The sequence below is a fragment of the Accipiter gentilis genome, chromosome 19 (genome assembly GCF_929443795.1).
Source record: "Accipiter gentilis chromosome 19, bAccGen1.1, whole genome shotgun sequence".
NCBI lineage: Eukaryota > Metazoa > Chordata > Aves > Accipitriformes > Accipitridae > Astur > Astur gentilis.
The window spans coordinates 17053774-17068690 of NC_064898.1; the positions used below are offsets into that span (position 1 = coordinate 17053774).

Here is a 14917-nt window from a genome sequence, read left to right on the forward strand (position 1 = left end):
ACTAATCTTTAGTGCTCAAGAATACAGCAAAATAACAACTGTCACCATACAAGTATGATGTTAAATTCAAACATGTTCTATGTGCAAGAAGTTCTCATATATATATATATATATATATACACACACCCCCCCCCTCACAACATACAATATGGACCTAAGTCTCAACCAGTTCATACACTCAGGTTTCAAAAAGACCTTTAGCAATTAATCATCAAACAAAAGAAAAGCTTTGTGCAACACCTTACCAGAAGCTTCAAGAAGGCTACAATTACAACAAAAAGACATAAACATGACTTTATTTTAAAAGAAATCAAAAGAGCTGTATCTTCAGGAGGATATTATTGTTTCCCCGGATGATAATCAGTGACAGTGCAGAAAAAAAAACCCCAAACAACAGCAGAAGTGTAGAGATCCAAGGTCTACTGCATGGGAGTTACCTGCTTCTATCCAGACATGAATTTATACAAGTCACCCACAAACTCAAATTGTCAAAATTTTGCAAGCTGACTAAGACCCCTTCCTCTACATGCTTGCAAAAAGCAAGGACAGAAAACACAAACAAAATAACCGACACCACATAGGCTCATCTATAGCCATCAGAGAGGAAGACCTTTGCCACAAGCTGTGACTTTGTAACACTCAAATTAAACAAATCCCTAAGTAAATGTATGTCTCAAAAAGAAATGGGTCACTCAGAAGCCACGTCAATGTACAAACTCCAACTCAAGAATGTCATGCAGTGAAGACTGTCCCTTGATTCTTAAGTTTTGTTTAGCCTTAATTGTTGACAAGGGAGCTCTGCTTCTCCTCGGTTTTCCCAATTCCCATCAAACAAGTCCATTAGCTTCCACAAGGATAGCCATTCCCTGGGGTATAAGCCACTAAAAGGCTTATCGATAGCACAATTCAATTCTAATAATTTTCATCTTTCAGAAATAGTTGCAAAGATCTACTGAGAAAAAGTAGGGGCACAAGGGGAAAGGGAATGACATTGAGCAGACACCTTTCATGTAGCAAAGGACTACTGAATTTAATTTTGTAAAAGAAAAATAGATTAATTACTCAGTTATGTTGCTCTAGCTAGAGCAATCTGCAAAGATACAGCTGAAAGGAACTTTTTTGAAGTTGTACTTTATATATCATCGAAAAAAGTTTTATTGCAAACACTACAATGGACCTATCTGTACAGGAAAAATTTGGTTTTGCTTTCTTGTATTGAGCCACAGGTTCCATTTCCCTTTGCTGCATGGGCAGCGATCGTTCGCAGCACAGCGATGATTCAAAGCCCCCATAGAGAGGCTGACAGATTATTAGCATGGCGTTAGGGCAGCCATGAGGAGTTCCATTTTATACACAAAGTTGCGCCCTTCCATTTTATTCCACTGCACTTCCTTGAACGGCCCTCGAAGATGATTCCACTTGTTGTCCTGCAGTACATCACCTTTGGGGAGATCCTTGCACTGACTCCGTGGAAACTGAACCATAACTTTGCTGCCACTTTCTGGACCATTGCGTACTGTGATGAACAGAGATTTTAATGAACATTCTTACACTGTAGGAATTCCTCATATTAAATATCCTTCCTCGTGTATGCTATACATTACTCCTACTCAATACCAAACATGCTGAAAGCAAACAAAGGAAATTACCTTAATTTTTGTTTTTTAAAGTTTTTCTCTTTGAATTTTCTCTCTCTCCTCTCCCACTTCTCTATGATTTTGCTGCTTTAGCACTGCATATTCTTGGGTAGAGCAAACCAGACAAACATTTGGCAAAAACCCCCACATATACACCTTACAAATGCATTTATTTTTCCCTAATGATGCCAGGAAGGGCAAAGTATTTTTGCTGATTCTTACCTTGAACGTATTCCCCTTGATTCTGTTGAAAAATGTGATCAAAAAGATATTGTTTCTGGTGGATTTATCTCAAGTGGACAGGAATGAAGTCACTCAGGATAGTTGTTGCTTTTAATCACAAAATTTTGCAAGATTGGTGGAGGGGTGGTGGTGTTCTATTGGCTTGGATGGGGTTTTGTGTTTTGAGGTTGGGTGGTGGTGGTAGCGTTTTGTTTGTTTTTTAAATAAGCACTCAGGAAGATAACGCTTAGCTTTCCCCTCACCTACCAAGCTAGCCTTCTATAAAGAGATGACTATCAGGCTGACTGAACATAATTTCTCCTTCATATATCAATGCTAACTATTCCCCATTACCTTCTTCACCTTTATATGTTTGGAAACTGCTCCCACGACTGTTTTTTTGCCTCAACTTCCCAGTAATTGCAGTGAGGCTGACCAGACTGTAGTTCCCCAGATTCTCCCTTCTTGAATACAGGATGTCACATCTGCCTTCTTCCAGTCTTCAGGAACCCTTCCTGATCACCATGACCTTTCAAAGATGACCAGGAGTGGCCTTACAATGACATCAGCCAACTCCCTCAGCACTCATGGATACATCCCACCTGGTCCTGTGAACTTGTCTATGTCCAGTTTCTTCAAAGGTTCTCTTACTCGATCCTCCTCTACTGAGGGTAAGTCTTCTTTGCTTCAAAATTTCCCATTGGTCTCAGGGACCTGGGATTCCTGAAGGCCAGTATTAAGACCAAAGCAAAGGCAGCATTGAGTACCTTGGCATTCTCCATATCCTGTGCCACCAGGTCCTCTCCCCATTTACAGCAGGCCCATGTTTTCCCTAGTCTTCCTTTTGCTGCTAACATACCTGTTGAAGCTCTTCTTGTTGCCCTGTACAACCCTTAGCAGATTCAACTCCAGATGGGCTTTACCTTTCCTATCCCCATCAACACATGCTTGGACAGCCTATCTTCCTCTCAGGTCAACTGATCCTGCTTACAATCTCTTGCAGCTTCCTTTTTATTTCATGAGTTTAGCTATGAGCAACCTGTTCATCCACACAGATCTCCTGTCACCTTCGCACAACTTCCTGCACGTAGGCTTGAGCTTGAAAAAAATAATCAACCAGCTCTCTTGGACCCCTCTTCTATCCATCCCATAGGATCATATCCCATAGGATTCTTCCAAGAAGATCCCCAAAGAGGCCAAACTCTGTTCTCCTTAAGTTCAGAGTTGTGATCCTGGTGTCTGCAGTCTGCCCTTCTCTCAGGATCTTGATGGTTTCTGTAATCTCTTTTTTTCCTATGCTAATTGTAAGAAATATTTTCAAGCCTGTGTAAATTAAATCAGGTTTATCAAAGTATTGATTCTATTTAGGTCTCAATTCCATACACAAGAGAGATTGTTTCTAGAATATTTTGCTATAAATTGACATAATTCTATAAAAGTCTAGAGACTATCTCAGAAAGAGACTTACAAAGCCTGTAAATTCACTTAAGAATTCTAAGATTTTCCATATGTTTGCTATAGAAAACACTACCTGAAATTGCATAATCTCCATTTGGTGATGCTACAGTTATTGCTGATGCATTGCCAATACTCTCCACCGGCCCCAGACCAACATGATTACTGAAACTCAGCACGTGCCATCCCATAACTTTCGCAAGCTGTTGAACTGCATGTACTTGGTGCTGTGACATCTGAAAGACAAGAGGTTCATCTTCTGTTCGATATTTGCACACCACAGAAAGAATTGCTTACTGGTTTTACCAAGCATTTTTTCTTTTGCTGTACAGTAGTTATTTATAAAAAGTGACTTTGTCTTACAAGTTCTTTAGTTTCACAGGAACTTGCCTTTTCTTTTTTTAAACGTATATGCTATATAAGTACTAGCAGAGCTTTGTGTTATTTGAATTTAAACTAGTTCCTTTGCAGACAGAGAAGAACTCTGCATTAAGCACACTATGCAGTTAGATTAATTCTTCCTAGGTATATGGGCTTATACATTTTATTTAAGTATTGCTTTCAATTTACAAAAAAACTTTATTTAGGTCTCAAGAAATACAAATAGAATTTTGAAATAATCCTTTCTTTGAATGGAAATGAGACTTCTGCTGTAAAATATATAAAATCTGTGAGAATATTATCAAAGCAAACTCAGGGAAAAAAAAAAGTTGAGGTTCTCAGATGCATGATTATCTCCATTTATGCTCAAGTGTAAGCATTGAGCTTTAACAGCTTAAAAGTTTAAATGCTAATGTTTTCCTGTATCAAAACATAACACTTGTAACAAGGAATTATCTAGCACTGTTCACCAGTTCTCTGTGAACAAGTCTGAAAACACTTGACCAAAAAGAGATACCCTCAGCAGAATCTGTTTCAACATGTTTTCTGTGTCGTGGAGTTTCATGTAACTGCAACAGGCCAACCACTATTAAAGACCTGTATTTTGACTACTTAATGCATAGTGGAGAGTCTGTCACTTCTAAATAAAACCAGCAGCTTGCTCTAGGCAATTCAGAAAACACAGTTCATATAAATATCAGCTGATTTAGTAATGGCTAATGCAAAGTGAACACTAACAAGACAATGTTGCAATGACAGTAATTGTGGGCTCATTAAGATCTCTACTCTAGATAGGACTTGGTTATAGCAAGTTTCATATATTGAATACCTTATTGTCTGCTGTAAGTCTCACTGACTTGTTCTGAAGTAAGCAAAAATCTTAGTGCTCCCATAATGAGTAGCACAAAGAAACATTATTTTAAATGGGAGGGAAAAAATTGTTATTACTACTGACCTTAGTAAAAACTGGTATTATATTTTAGTAACAGTTCCTAAAGTCACTATACAAACATACTGAAAATTTCAGTCATCCACCTTCCTATTTTCACTGTCTTTATTTGAGGTTTTCTAACATTTTCTACAGAGATAAAGGTGAGATTCTAACTTCTGTTTCTCAAACACTACAAGAAAGGGAAGAATAATGTATATGAGTCTACCTGAGATAAAAGGAAATCCTGCAGTTCTTGCTCTTGATGGGACAACGTAATAACTCTTCCATCTCTATGCACAACTCTGATCTGTTCTACTCCAATGTTCAGCTGTAGTTGAATGGATCTTTGAAAACAAGATGCGTATTTATTCAAAACGCATTACAACACTTAAGAAAACAGGAAACTAAGAATGCAGAATCCCTCCCATTCATTGACAAGAACTCTAAGATGAGGATGGTGCAAAGCCTATGGAATACGACAGCAACTCCAAACATTTCAGTTTCATCACTCACCACAATAGCTACCTCTATACTGCAAGGGACATGTTCCGTGGCATACTCCCAGACTTGGTCCACTGCTTGTTCAGGTCAAGGAACTTCCTGAGGTGCCTCACAGCTCCCTGCCTGCCACTGTGCCCAAGTTTCCTTCCAGAGGTGCAGGGGAAAATGGTGTGTATTCAGGGTCTGTTCTATCCTACAGCCAAGACTTGGGCAGCATATGTACTCTGGGAACTGAGACTGCAAATTGCACCAATGAGCGCAGTTCACTCCGCACTGTGGACACAGCCAAAGAGGACTGCTCAAAATGGAAAAAACAGCTGGGTCATCCACTGTCAACACATTACTTAATTTGTTGCTGGTCAGCACGCAGACATTCATTTCTGGTACATGAAATCTCTTATTTTGATAAGAATGTGCATAACTAATAGCATGAATTACATGAGTTCCACATTTCAGTACCTATGCAACCAAGCTAGGACTGAGCACTGACTAGCTCTCCACTAGCTCTCCAAGACCAGACTGGAAGTTTAGCATCCAGCACATACAAAGATACTTTATATTCAGCTATCTCTATCCAAAGTAAATTCCACCTTAAACGGCCACTTCAATTCCCTCTTTGAAAGGAAACTGTGCTAGTTAGCAACTCACTAAGTTTCTTCATTAAAGTGAGTGAAGGGTGGCTGTTCCCCCCCAACTCAGAAAAACAAACACTTGCACACAAATAATGGGCTCCTACTTGTCTGTCTGAAGAGAACCTAAACCTGTAAAGCACAATTTGAATACACTCTGCCATTGCTGCATACTTCTACAACTAGAAAGATACATGCATTTTCATACTTACTTGCATATCTGTTCATATCCTTGAGAAGTTATTAGAACTTTAACACTGGATTCATAAACATCATTTATATTGGACCAGTGGGCCTGAATCTGAGGATCCTCAATACGGCTAGCCAGACTGTCAATGGTTCGAGCAGTTCTAGAAGATAAAGACATATTCTACACACAATAATCTAGACAGTTTGTGCTGTTATCTTGTTTAGAGGAAATGAGTAGGTTATTAATTGGGGGGGGGATGGCACACAAACAAAAAAAGGCAAATTTAACAGAACCATATAGATCAGGGTTGTATTTCAGCACCATTCTGGTGCTACTGAAGCACACTTCCTTACTCTGTACATTTCACATGCATTCTGCAGCAGTATTAAAGTGGTATTACTCAGTATCGGCTACTGCACAACAAAGAATACTAAAAAAGATTTATGCAGTTTAAGAAAAGTAGGGACAATTATCAGCATCCTACGTCCTAACTGTCACAGACACCTCGAAGAAATCTGGGGGTTTTTCTTCTTTTTGTTTTTACTAGCTAAGCGTAGTTAGCTCATATTTCATGATATGTTATTGATTCTTAGTACTTAAAAATAAAGACTATTTTAACAGTGAAGGAAGAAGTAGCTAGTTTTAAGAACACTGAAAAAAGATCAATTGTATTTGATGTAATAGTGCATTCTATTGTAACTGTTAACAAGAATAGCTTGTGAACTACCTGCGTCTCAAAAAGATATGTTTTGCCTGCTTTATTATCTTTTCCAGAAGTCCTTCATTCGACTGTAAAGAACTGATATCATTCTTATCAAAAGTCTGGGGTCCTGCAAGTCTCATTCTCTTATGGCCAAAAGGCGCACTAGCTGGATGTGGCATCACTGTTGAGCTCAGGGTTTGCTTGTGACACTGCAACAAACAACAGATGTTATAAAAGGAAGTGACCAAGTAATGTATTTTCAAGAAATAATATGTATACTACAATATGCTGCTTCACATCACGTTTTTTAACTGTACATACTTTCAAAAAGTACAACTTTTTTACTTTATAAACTTGACAGCACTTTAAAGCCAGCTTTACACTCAGACTTTGCCTCCCCTGTTTATGCAGGTCTTTCAAACCTTATGGAAAGTGATTTTTCAAAAAAAGTGCTAGCTAACAAAAATTTGGTAGTATGGCAGTAGCTCCTAATAAGTGGAGATAGAATGGTCAAACAAAAATAAAGGAAGCATTTTAGAGATAAAAAATTCAGGTACAAAAAGATTAGCAACCTGTTCAAAGTCAAGAAAGGAAATTCACAACTGAGCTGGGCACTGAGCCAAAGCTTTATGAAACCTAGTTCAGCATTTAAAACACTGGACTTATTCCACACGACTGCATGACTTGCAGAGCCATGCTCCAAGGAGATGAACGCTCTCTGGAATAGAGTTTCACAACTGCTTAGACATCTAAAATTGTGCTCCTTTTCAGAACAGACAAAACCTCAACCTTCTGCCCCTGGTCCTTCTGCTAGATTATATGAGAATCTAAAACACTGAAGCAGAGAAGTGGACCTCAAAAGAAGCAACGTTATTATGGTAAGTGATTGTTCTTTCTTCATGGGAGTATGGTCTGAACAGATGCTAACTTAGAAGTACCTGACAAGCACTAATTAGACACAAAGGAAAAAAGGAGACTGCTGAACTGTACTGGAAAAATCTTGCACAGCTTTTCTGAAGTGAGTAGCTGGGCCTGAGGTTAAGTAAAGAACTAGTGTTCCATGAAAGCATTAACTGGAACTCCCTAACCACCTATACAGACTAAAACTGAACAGTAGGATGCCTTACACAAATGGATAGAAAGTGACTGGCCTCTAGTGGCACTCTGGTGGTACAACAGTGCCACACACTATGTAGAAGACTGAACAAAAGCCCCAAAACTCTTCAATACTTGACCACCATAAATGCATTACCTCTCGGATAAGTTGATGCAAATTATGTTCCAGAACATAGAGATGATCCTCTGGATTCTGTTTTTCAGAAGCAGACTTTTGTGATTTTTTGTCATTGGAAGAGTGACACAGAGAAATAGACAACTGCAAACCTGTACGAAGCAGATTAAAAAAAAGAAAAAAAAAACACCAACAATTTTCAAGGAGGCTACTGAGAACTACTTTTCTTCATGTTGTATAGTCAGTAGTTTTACAACCAGTATTCACCATATCAGAGAAAAATCAAAGAATGATGTTGGAGAGCACAGCACCGAAGGCAAGTTAAACTTGCTACTCACTGAAGTGTTGACCGGCAGCTGTTAACTCACTAGGTGCATTTCACATCAATTTCTATGACTCAATCCCACACAAAAAGAGCAGCCCCCAGGACCTCAATCCTTCTGCAAAGAAGGAATGATTTACCATCATATAAATTTTAAGCAATCCAGAAACATATTCTTCACATGATACAATCAGTTGTGTACCCCTTGTAAGAACACAGGATTCACCAGCTGACTGAGCTGTCTTCATGCTGTTTAATTATCTTCACTGAAGCCATTCTTCTAAAGACCCATTAACTCAAGTCTTAAATTTCACCTGCATGCAATCCAGGAGCAATGACTTACGCACAGCTCCAAACTGCAACATGCACATGGCATTACAGTTGACAGCTTTAAGTGCTACTGACAAAACACAATCACAACGAAAAAACATCCAAAATCCACACAATAAAAGTATGAGTAAATTAGTAACTAAAGTGCTTTAGTTGAATGTTTCTACAATTTAGCAAGCAAAATTAAAATTCTGGGAAATTCTGTTTTTCTGTTTGAAAGACAAATTACTTTCCCTCCCCTCCCCTTAAGAACAGAGCGTTAGAAAAGGTCACATTAATCAGAATTTCAGTTCATGTATAAGCAAATAATCATAGTTTAAGAAGTCTTAAAAAGTTTCCTACCTGGGAAAGGCTGGGAGATTATCTGATTTTTCACAACAATGTGAGGAATTTGTGATTTAATTTGAACAGCTTCTCGTGACAGCTGGGCAAAAATTTCTTTACATAAAAGAACATTCTGTGCAGTTTCCAACTTTGTCTGCCAGTGTGGAGAGCCTGAAAAATATAAATCAACATTTGCAGAAGGAAAGAGTAAAGAGAAGCTACCTTTTTGTTCAGAGACCAGATACTGTGCAGTAGCTATACGTATTTGGTAAGGTAAGATAGTCGGTATCTTCTATCCAAATTGAGTATTTTCAGAATTTTATGTCAGTTAAGCAAGCACTATAAGATAACATTAATGCATTTTACTTCGATTTTACATACATGTATACTGTGAACTGCAACTCGCTTCTGGAACTGCCTATTACATTCCCAGGCATTTTGTGAACTCTGCTTATGAACCTCTGCTTCTTGACTTGCAATTTACTTTCAATGATACTTCTAGTTTTATTAAATTCACTTGACAATGAACCACCAAATAATGTTAAGTTCATCTATGTGCTTTCACAGGATTCATAGGCACAAAATTCTTGGAAGATTCTAGCCTGAGTAAGCACACAAGCTCTATACTGTACCCTGAATAATGTATGAAACATCTATCTAGTACAGCATCCTGTCTACTCTCAAGACAGCACAAGCATTTGTGACAGACCACTGTGAAATAAAATCCTGCCAGTTCTTTTTAATCCAAAAGAGAAATGGATGAATTTTTAATCCCAAAAGTTTACAGCTTCACATGCTGGCATGTATCAAATCAATCAATCTACTACCTGCCAGGTGAGCTGTTGGTAATTAACACACATACTGCCACCACAGTTTCAGACCCAGAGAAAACATATGAGCCACAGAAACAAACAATGCATTTTGGGCAAAGTTAAGAATGAGAAGACAGTCGTTCAGTTCAGTTGAACTAACGGGATGTAAATGGCTGAAACACAATACCTTGGTTTGCTTTCAGTTATGTGTTCAAACTTTTAATGACTAACGAAAGGTGCTCCAGAACACTTAAAATACAATCCTAGCCATTTTTTTTCAGAAACTGAGTGAACACATATGAAAGACTAAAGGAGTATGCTTTGAAGGCAACATGTTTCCAAAGCCCAAGCAGAACCTAAACAGAAAATTTCAGTTTAAATAAGAATATTCTTGTTCACTATTCTTTCAAGCTATATGCTAAAATTTTCAAATAAATATCATATGCAAACCCATTTCTTGAGAACTTGCTCAAAAAACAACATATAGCAAGATATACCTGGTTTTGATTTTGGCATGGGTCTTTTAAAGAGATTGACTGTCCCAAGGTCACCAATGTCTGGAGCTTGTTTCTGAATAGAAACCTAGGAAAAAAAGAAAACATCATCTGATGTTTGTTCTTTGTTGCAAGCACACAACTACCAAAACAAAACCCATGCTACATTATTAAAGTTTCTCTGGCAAACCTTGATATAGGCTGATCCCTCTAAATCACTTGGAATTTGAACATCCAAAGGACAGTAATCCTCAGGTATCTTTTTATCCAGGTCAATGTCAGTGTTCTTTATCACCTCAAATGTACCATGGTGAAGAAAAAGGGAGCCTAAGAAAGGAAGGACAAAGACACGCATTCTACATATAAAGCACGTTCTGCAAATAATGAAGCTCATATCTCTGTTTTGGAAGAATATGTATTTTTAAGTCTCCAAACCTCCACAGTTGCACAAATTTCTTAATGAATTCTAAAAAAAAAATAGGTAAATTAGAAAGCTTATTTCAGCACATCAGCATCTCAGTCCTCCAGTGTGTGACGTGTCATTTTTTACAGTAAGTTAACAAGTACTATTTAATAATTATAGGAGAAAACCAACAGCGTTTCAATATGGTGTCAGTAGATGCAGGGGAGGAGAAAAAAAAAAAAGAATGGTGTTTGGTTAAAACGAGACAAAAAGTTAACTGCCCATAGTTTTGCAAGCAAGTAGCTTAAGGTGCAACACCCTTACTGATTTAAAAGAATGCTGATGATGTTTGGCTTGCACTCTTAAAACTGTGACAGTATTCTGTCTGTAAAAAAAACCTGTACAGCCAGTCATTCAGGTGGGACTGATAGAAGCAGATGCCCACTGTTGTGGTTTAACCCCAGCCAGCAACTAAGCACCACACAGCCGCTCACTGAATTCCCCCTCACGCAGTGGGATGGGGGAGAGAATTGGGGAAAACAGTTTAATTGAACAGAAAGAAAGAAAACAGTGATAATAATAACAAAATTAAAAATGACAATAATAGAATAATTGGAATATACAAACCAAGTGATGCACAATGCAATTGCTCACCACTCACCGACTGATGCCCAGTTAGTTCCCGAGCAGTGATCACCACCCTGGGCCAACTGCCCCCAGTTTCTATACTGGGCATGACGTCACATGGTATGGAATACCCCTTTGGCCAATTTGGGTCAGCTGTCCTGGCTGTGTCCCCTCCCAACTTCTTGTGCCCCTCCAGCCTTCTTGCTGGCTGGGCATCAGAAGCTGAAAAATCCTTGACTTAGTCTAAACACAACTTAGCAACAACTGAAAACATCAGTGTGTTATCACCATTCTCCTCATACTGAACCCAAAATATAACACTATACCAGGTACCAGAAAGAAAATTAATTCTATCCCAGCTGAAAGCAGGACACCCACATCTGTCCTAGCTGCATCCCTTTTACATCCAGAGCACGGTTCATCTAGTTTAGGATAAATCATCTAAAAAGAGATATATCCTGGGCTGCATCTACAGCTTCTTCATGAACATAAGATGAACAACCCTAAATTTGTCCTTCCCCTCCTTCACCGATGACAACAGGGGCCCAACAACCAGTTCACATGCCTGCTTTGTATCTACGTCTTAAGTTTCATGAGATTCTGTATTCACTCTTTCACTCCATAATTGGTTCTAGTACTCTGGGCCGGTTACCCTCTCTTGCTGTAATCCATGAAATAATGCATATTCTCAGTATCGTTCCTCGCAAATGTAGGAATAATAGATACAATGAATCTATCTTCAGTGATGCTCTTTAGTCATACAGTTCAGTTTTAGGTAGTCCTCCGAGGAACTGGGAGTTAGACGCGATGATGCTTAGGAGTCCCTTCCAACTTGAGATATTCTACGATCTTCACTCAGAGGAAAACGCAACATACTCCTCAATTTTTTTAAAAATGCTTTACAGACCAAATGTAGATAAAAGCCAAAGATTTACAAGGTCTATCTGTCAACTGATCAACTACATTGTCAATGCAGAATTGTTTCCATAGAGCAATCTTTACTAGAATCCTACACAGTCAGCCTTTAAAATCACTTTCTAGGTTGAGGATGGCACAGTATTTTTCCTGAAACAAGTTTCCTCCTTTTATAATGCTATCTCCTAATTACCATAAACTTTCATTAAATGATATTATTTATTATTAGAGGTATTCCATCTGTTTTTCCAGTTACAAAAAAATTTTCATAAAATATAAACATTCCATGCTTGAGAAAAACAGAAGACCCTGCTGTTTACCTGCACTTCTGTAGCTCAGATCACCAAGAATTTTGTCTCCCACTTTTCTCAGTTTCCAGTGTTGTCTCAGTCTTAGCAGTTCAGAGTTGAAGTCTCTTTGTCGTTTATTTTCCTGGTTTTCTGCAACTGATTTGGACAATCTTTCTGCACCTTTCAACAGGATTTGAGCTGCTCCAGCTAATGACTTCTTTTTTGAAATCAACTGTAAAAACTGAGGATTCTAATAACAAAACAGAAAAAAAGCTACTTGCACCTTAATTCTCAAAAATTATTTGCAGAAACTAATTGACAGTGACTGATAACTTGGTTTTGCTGGATGTTCAGTAACTTATTGAGAATTACTTTCACACTAGCATTGTATAGCCACGAGTACCATCTTGACTTACAGTTTCAGCAGAGGCCTTTGGAATCAGCCTCACCTCCCATCCTCAGCCTTACCCTGACCCATAAAGCACTATACCAGCACATCGTAAGGAACGTTTTACTAAATCTTGTACGCACCATACACGAAAAAATCCAGTGAAATGAAATTTTTAGTATCAAGCCATAGAAACTACACAAGTAGGTACAATATACCTGTTTTGGAGGAAGGGGATCCTGCACAACTGGATCTAGGGTCATGAACTTTTTATCCTTCACAATGCTCAGAACATCGTACAACACACACATCTCAGTCAAGGCGCTTCTTAAGTTGTTCCGCACTGAATCCCAAGGCCAGAGGGATGGCTGAAACTTTACCAACCCTAAAAACAAAAAACAAAAGAAGGGGAAACGAAGGATGGCAAAAAGATACGGCGCGAGGTTCCTTCTTAAACCACAGAGGGATCACGACGGCGTGAAATACACCGCAACCGCACGGCACCCGGACCCATCCTTTCCCGCTCCCCCGCTGCAATTCGCTGGGACTCGGTCAGGAACGTCCCGGCCTGAGGATCCGCGGCCAGCCGCGGGAGCCCACGGGGGAAGGCAAGCCCAGCCCAAGCGCCTGTGGGGCTGCCGGCCGGGCACCGCCAGCCGCAGCCCGGCGAGAGAGCTCGGGCTCCGGGCCCAGCCGCGGGCCGCCCGCCGGGGAGCCGCGGGCCCGCCGCCCCTCACCCTCCTCATCCTCCGCCTCGCCCGGCTCGGCCCAGGCGCGGCCCGCCGAAGCCGGCTCGTCCTCCTCGGAGCCGGAGCCCTGGCTGAAGTCGATGCGCTGCGCCAGGCGCGCCAGGTTCTGGGACATGGAGAGCGGCTGCAGGTAGGTCTCGCTGCCATCCAGCCCCACCTCCTGCACCTGCTTCTCACACGCCGACTCGATGCTGATGCGCACCGCCGGCACGCCCGCCATCTTGGCGCGACCTCCGACCGCGGCCGCCGGGCGTGCGCGCGCCGCCCGGCTACGGGTGCCGGGCGGAGGCGGGCGGAGGCGGGAGGGCGAGGGGGCGGGGACAGCGCCGGACGCGCTCGGCTGTCTCCGGAGGGCGCTCGGCTGTCTCCGGAGGGAGCTCGGCTGTCTCCGGAGGGAGCTCGGCAGGGGGCGGAGCCGGCCCTGAGGGGACGGGCGGGAAGGAGGGCGGCAGCCGGCCCCCCGCTTTCCCTCTCTCTGCCCCTCACGCCGCAGGCAAACCCCGGCCGGGTTCGCCCCTCAGAGGTGGCCGGGCAGCTCCGAGCTGCTGCCGTTTTCTTTTACGGCGTTATTTCTGACCAGAAGTTGTGTAATTCCCCGTTCTAAACGTAAATTCGCTCCTGGTGCCCCATCATCAGCCACGACCGCGCAGAAGTGTGGGAGCAGCTCGGAACACCTGGCATTTGTTTTTCAAGGGCGAACGTCAGAATTTGTGGTGCTGCATGTGATAGCATATTTCCATACATTCTGTATGGCATGTCTAAATATTTTGATGGTTTTAATATTTTGTACCAGCCGTGGAAACTGGTTTGCTGCTAGGTGACTGTAAAAGTGAGATTTGGTAAATAATTATCAGAAATCTTATACTAACACTATGATTGAAACAATAGACAAAAGTATAGCCAAGCAATTAACTAGTAGAGGTAGTTACTCATAAGTTTTGCAGTTCTTGGCTCTTATGACTAGATGTTCCTGTCCGCTAGATGAGAACAATGCTGAAACTGACCACACGTGATTGAAGCTGTGTTAAGCTTCAAGATCAAAGAACAAGGACGAGAATAGACTTTCAAGGACAGCCAACAAGAACTTCAAATGGGTCGTTGGTCGCAAAAGCAGCCCTTCAACTCAAATGGATCCTTCATTGGGCATGATCAGATGTAGGCAGTACTATGATAATCAGTTATAATCATTTTTATGTGTATGTATACTAATCTGATTAATATGCAATTAGTTATTCTATATAACCTGTTAGTGCTAAAGCTGTGGCATGCACGCTAGGTGGAACTATCCCCTGTGCATCCAGCACTGCAATAAAGAATGCCTGCTTTCTAAAACTCCAAAACAAGTCTTAGAGAGTTTCTTCGACCGGCTTTTCAGTATCACTT

At 40.6% G+C, this 14917-nt stretch overlaps 1 protein-coding gene across 5 annotated transcripts; it reads right to left on the bottom strand.

Moving 5' to 3' along the window:
* Window positions 1-280: 280 nt before the first annotated feature.
* Window positions 281-13789, bottom strand: MED17 (mediator complex subunit 17). 5 transcript variants are annotated; one of them, XR_007508830.1, is made up of 13 exons: window positions 13523-13789; window positions 13004-13170; window positions 12428-12647; window positions 10353-10489; window positions 10166-10250; window positions 8875-9027; window positions 7902-8032; window positions 6674-6858; window positions 5969-6106; window positions 4853-4970; window positions 3391-3550; window positions 1860-3182; window positions 1405-1516 (listed from the first exon to the last, which is right to left on the bottom strand). XR_007508830.1 is itself a non-coding variant. In XM_049823103.1 (13 exons), exons 1-12 carry the CDS (start codon window positions 13752-13754, stop codon window positions 1665-1667), a joined length of 1803 nt encoding a protein of 600 aa, XP_049679060.1. In that variant the 5' UTR covers window positions 13755-13789; the 3' UTR covers window positions 1430-1516; window positions 1650-1664. The 5 variants fall into 5 exon arrangements, 4 of the variants coding, with proteins under 4 accessions (XP_049679057.1, XP_049679059.1, XP_049679058.1 ...); XM_049823103.1 differs by lacking the exon at window positions 1860-3182 and adding an exon at window positions 1650-1741 and having other exon boundaries at window positions 1430-1516; XM_049823100.1 differs by lacking the exon at window positions 1860-3182 and having other exon boundaries at window positions 281-1516.
* Window positions 13790-14917: the final 1128 nt, after the last annotated feature.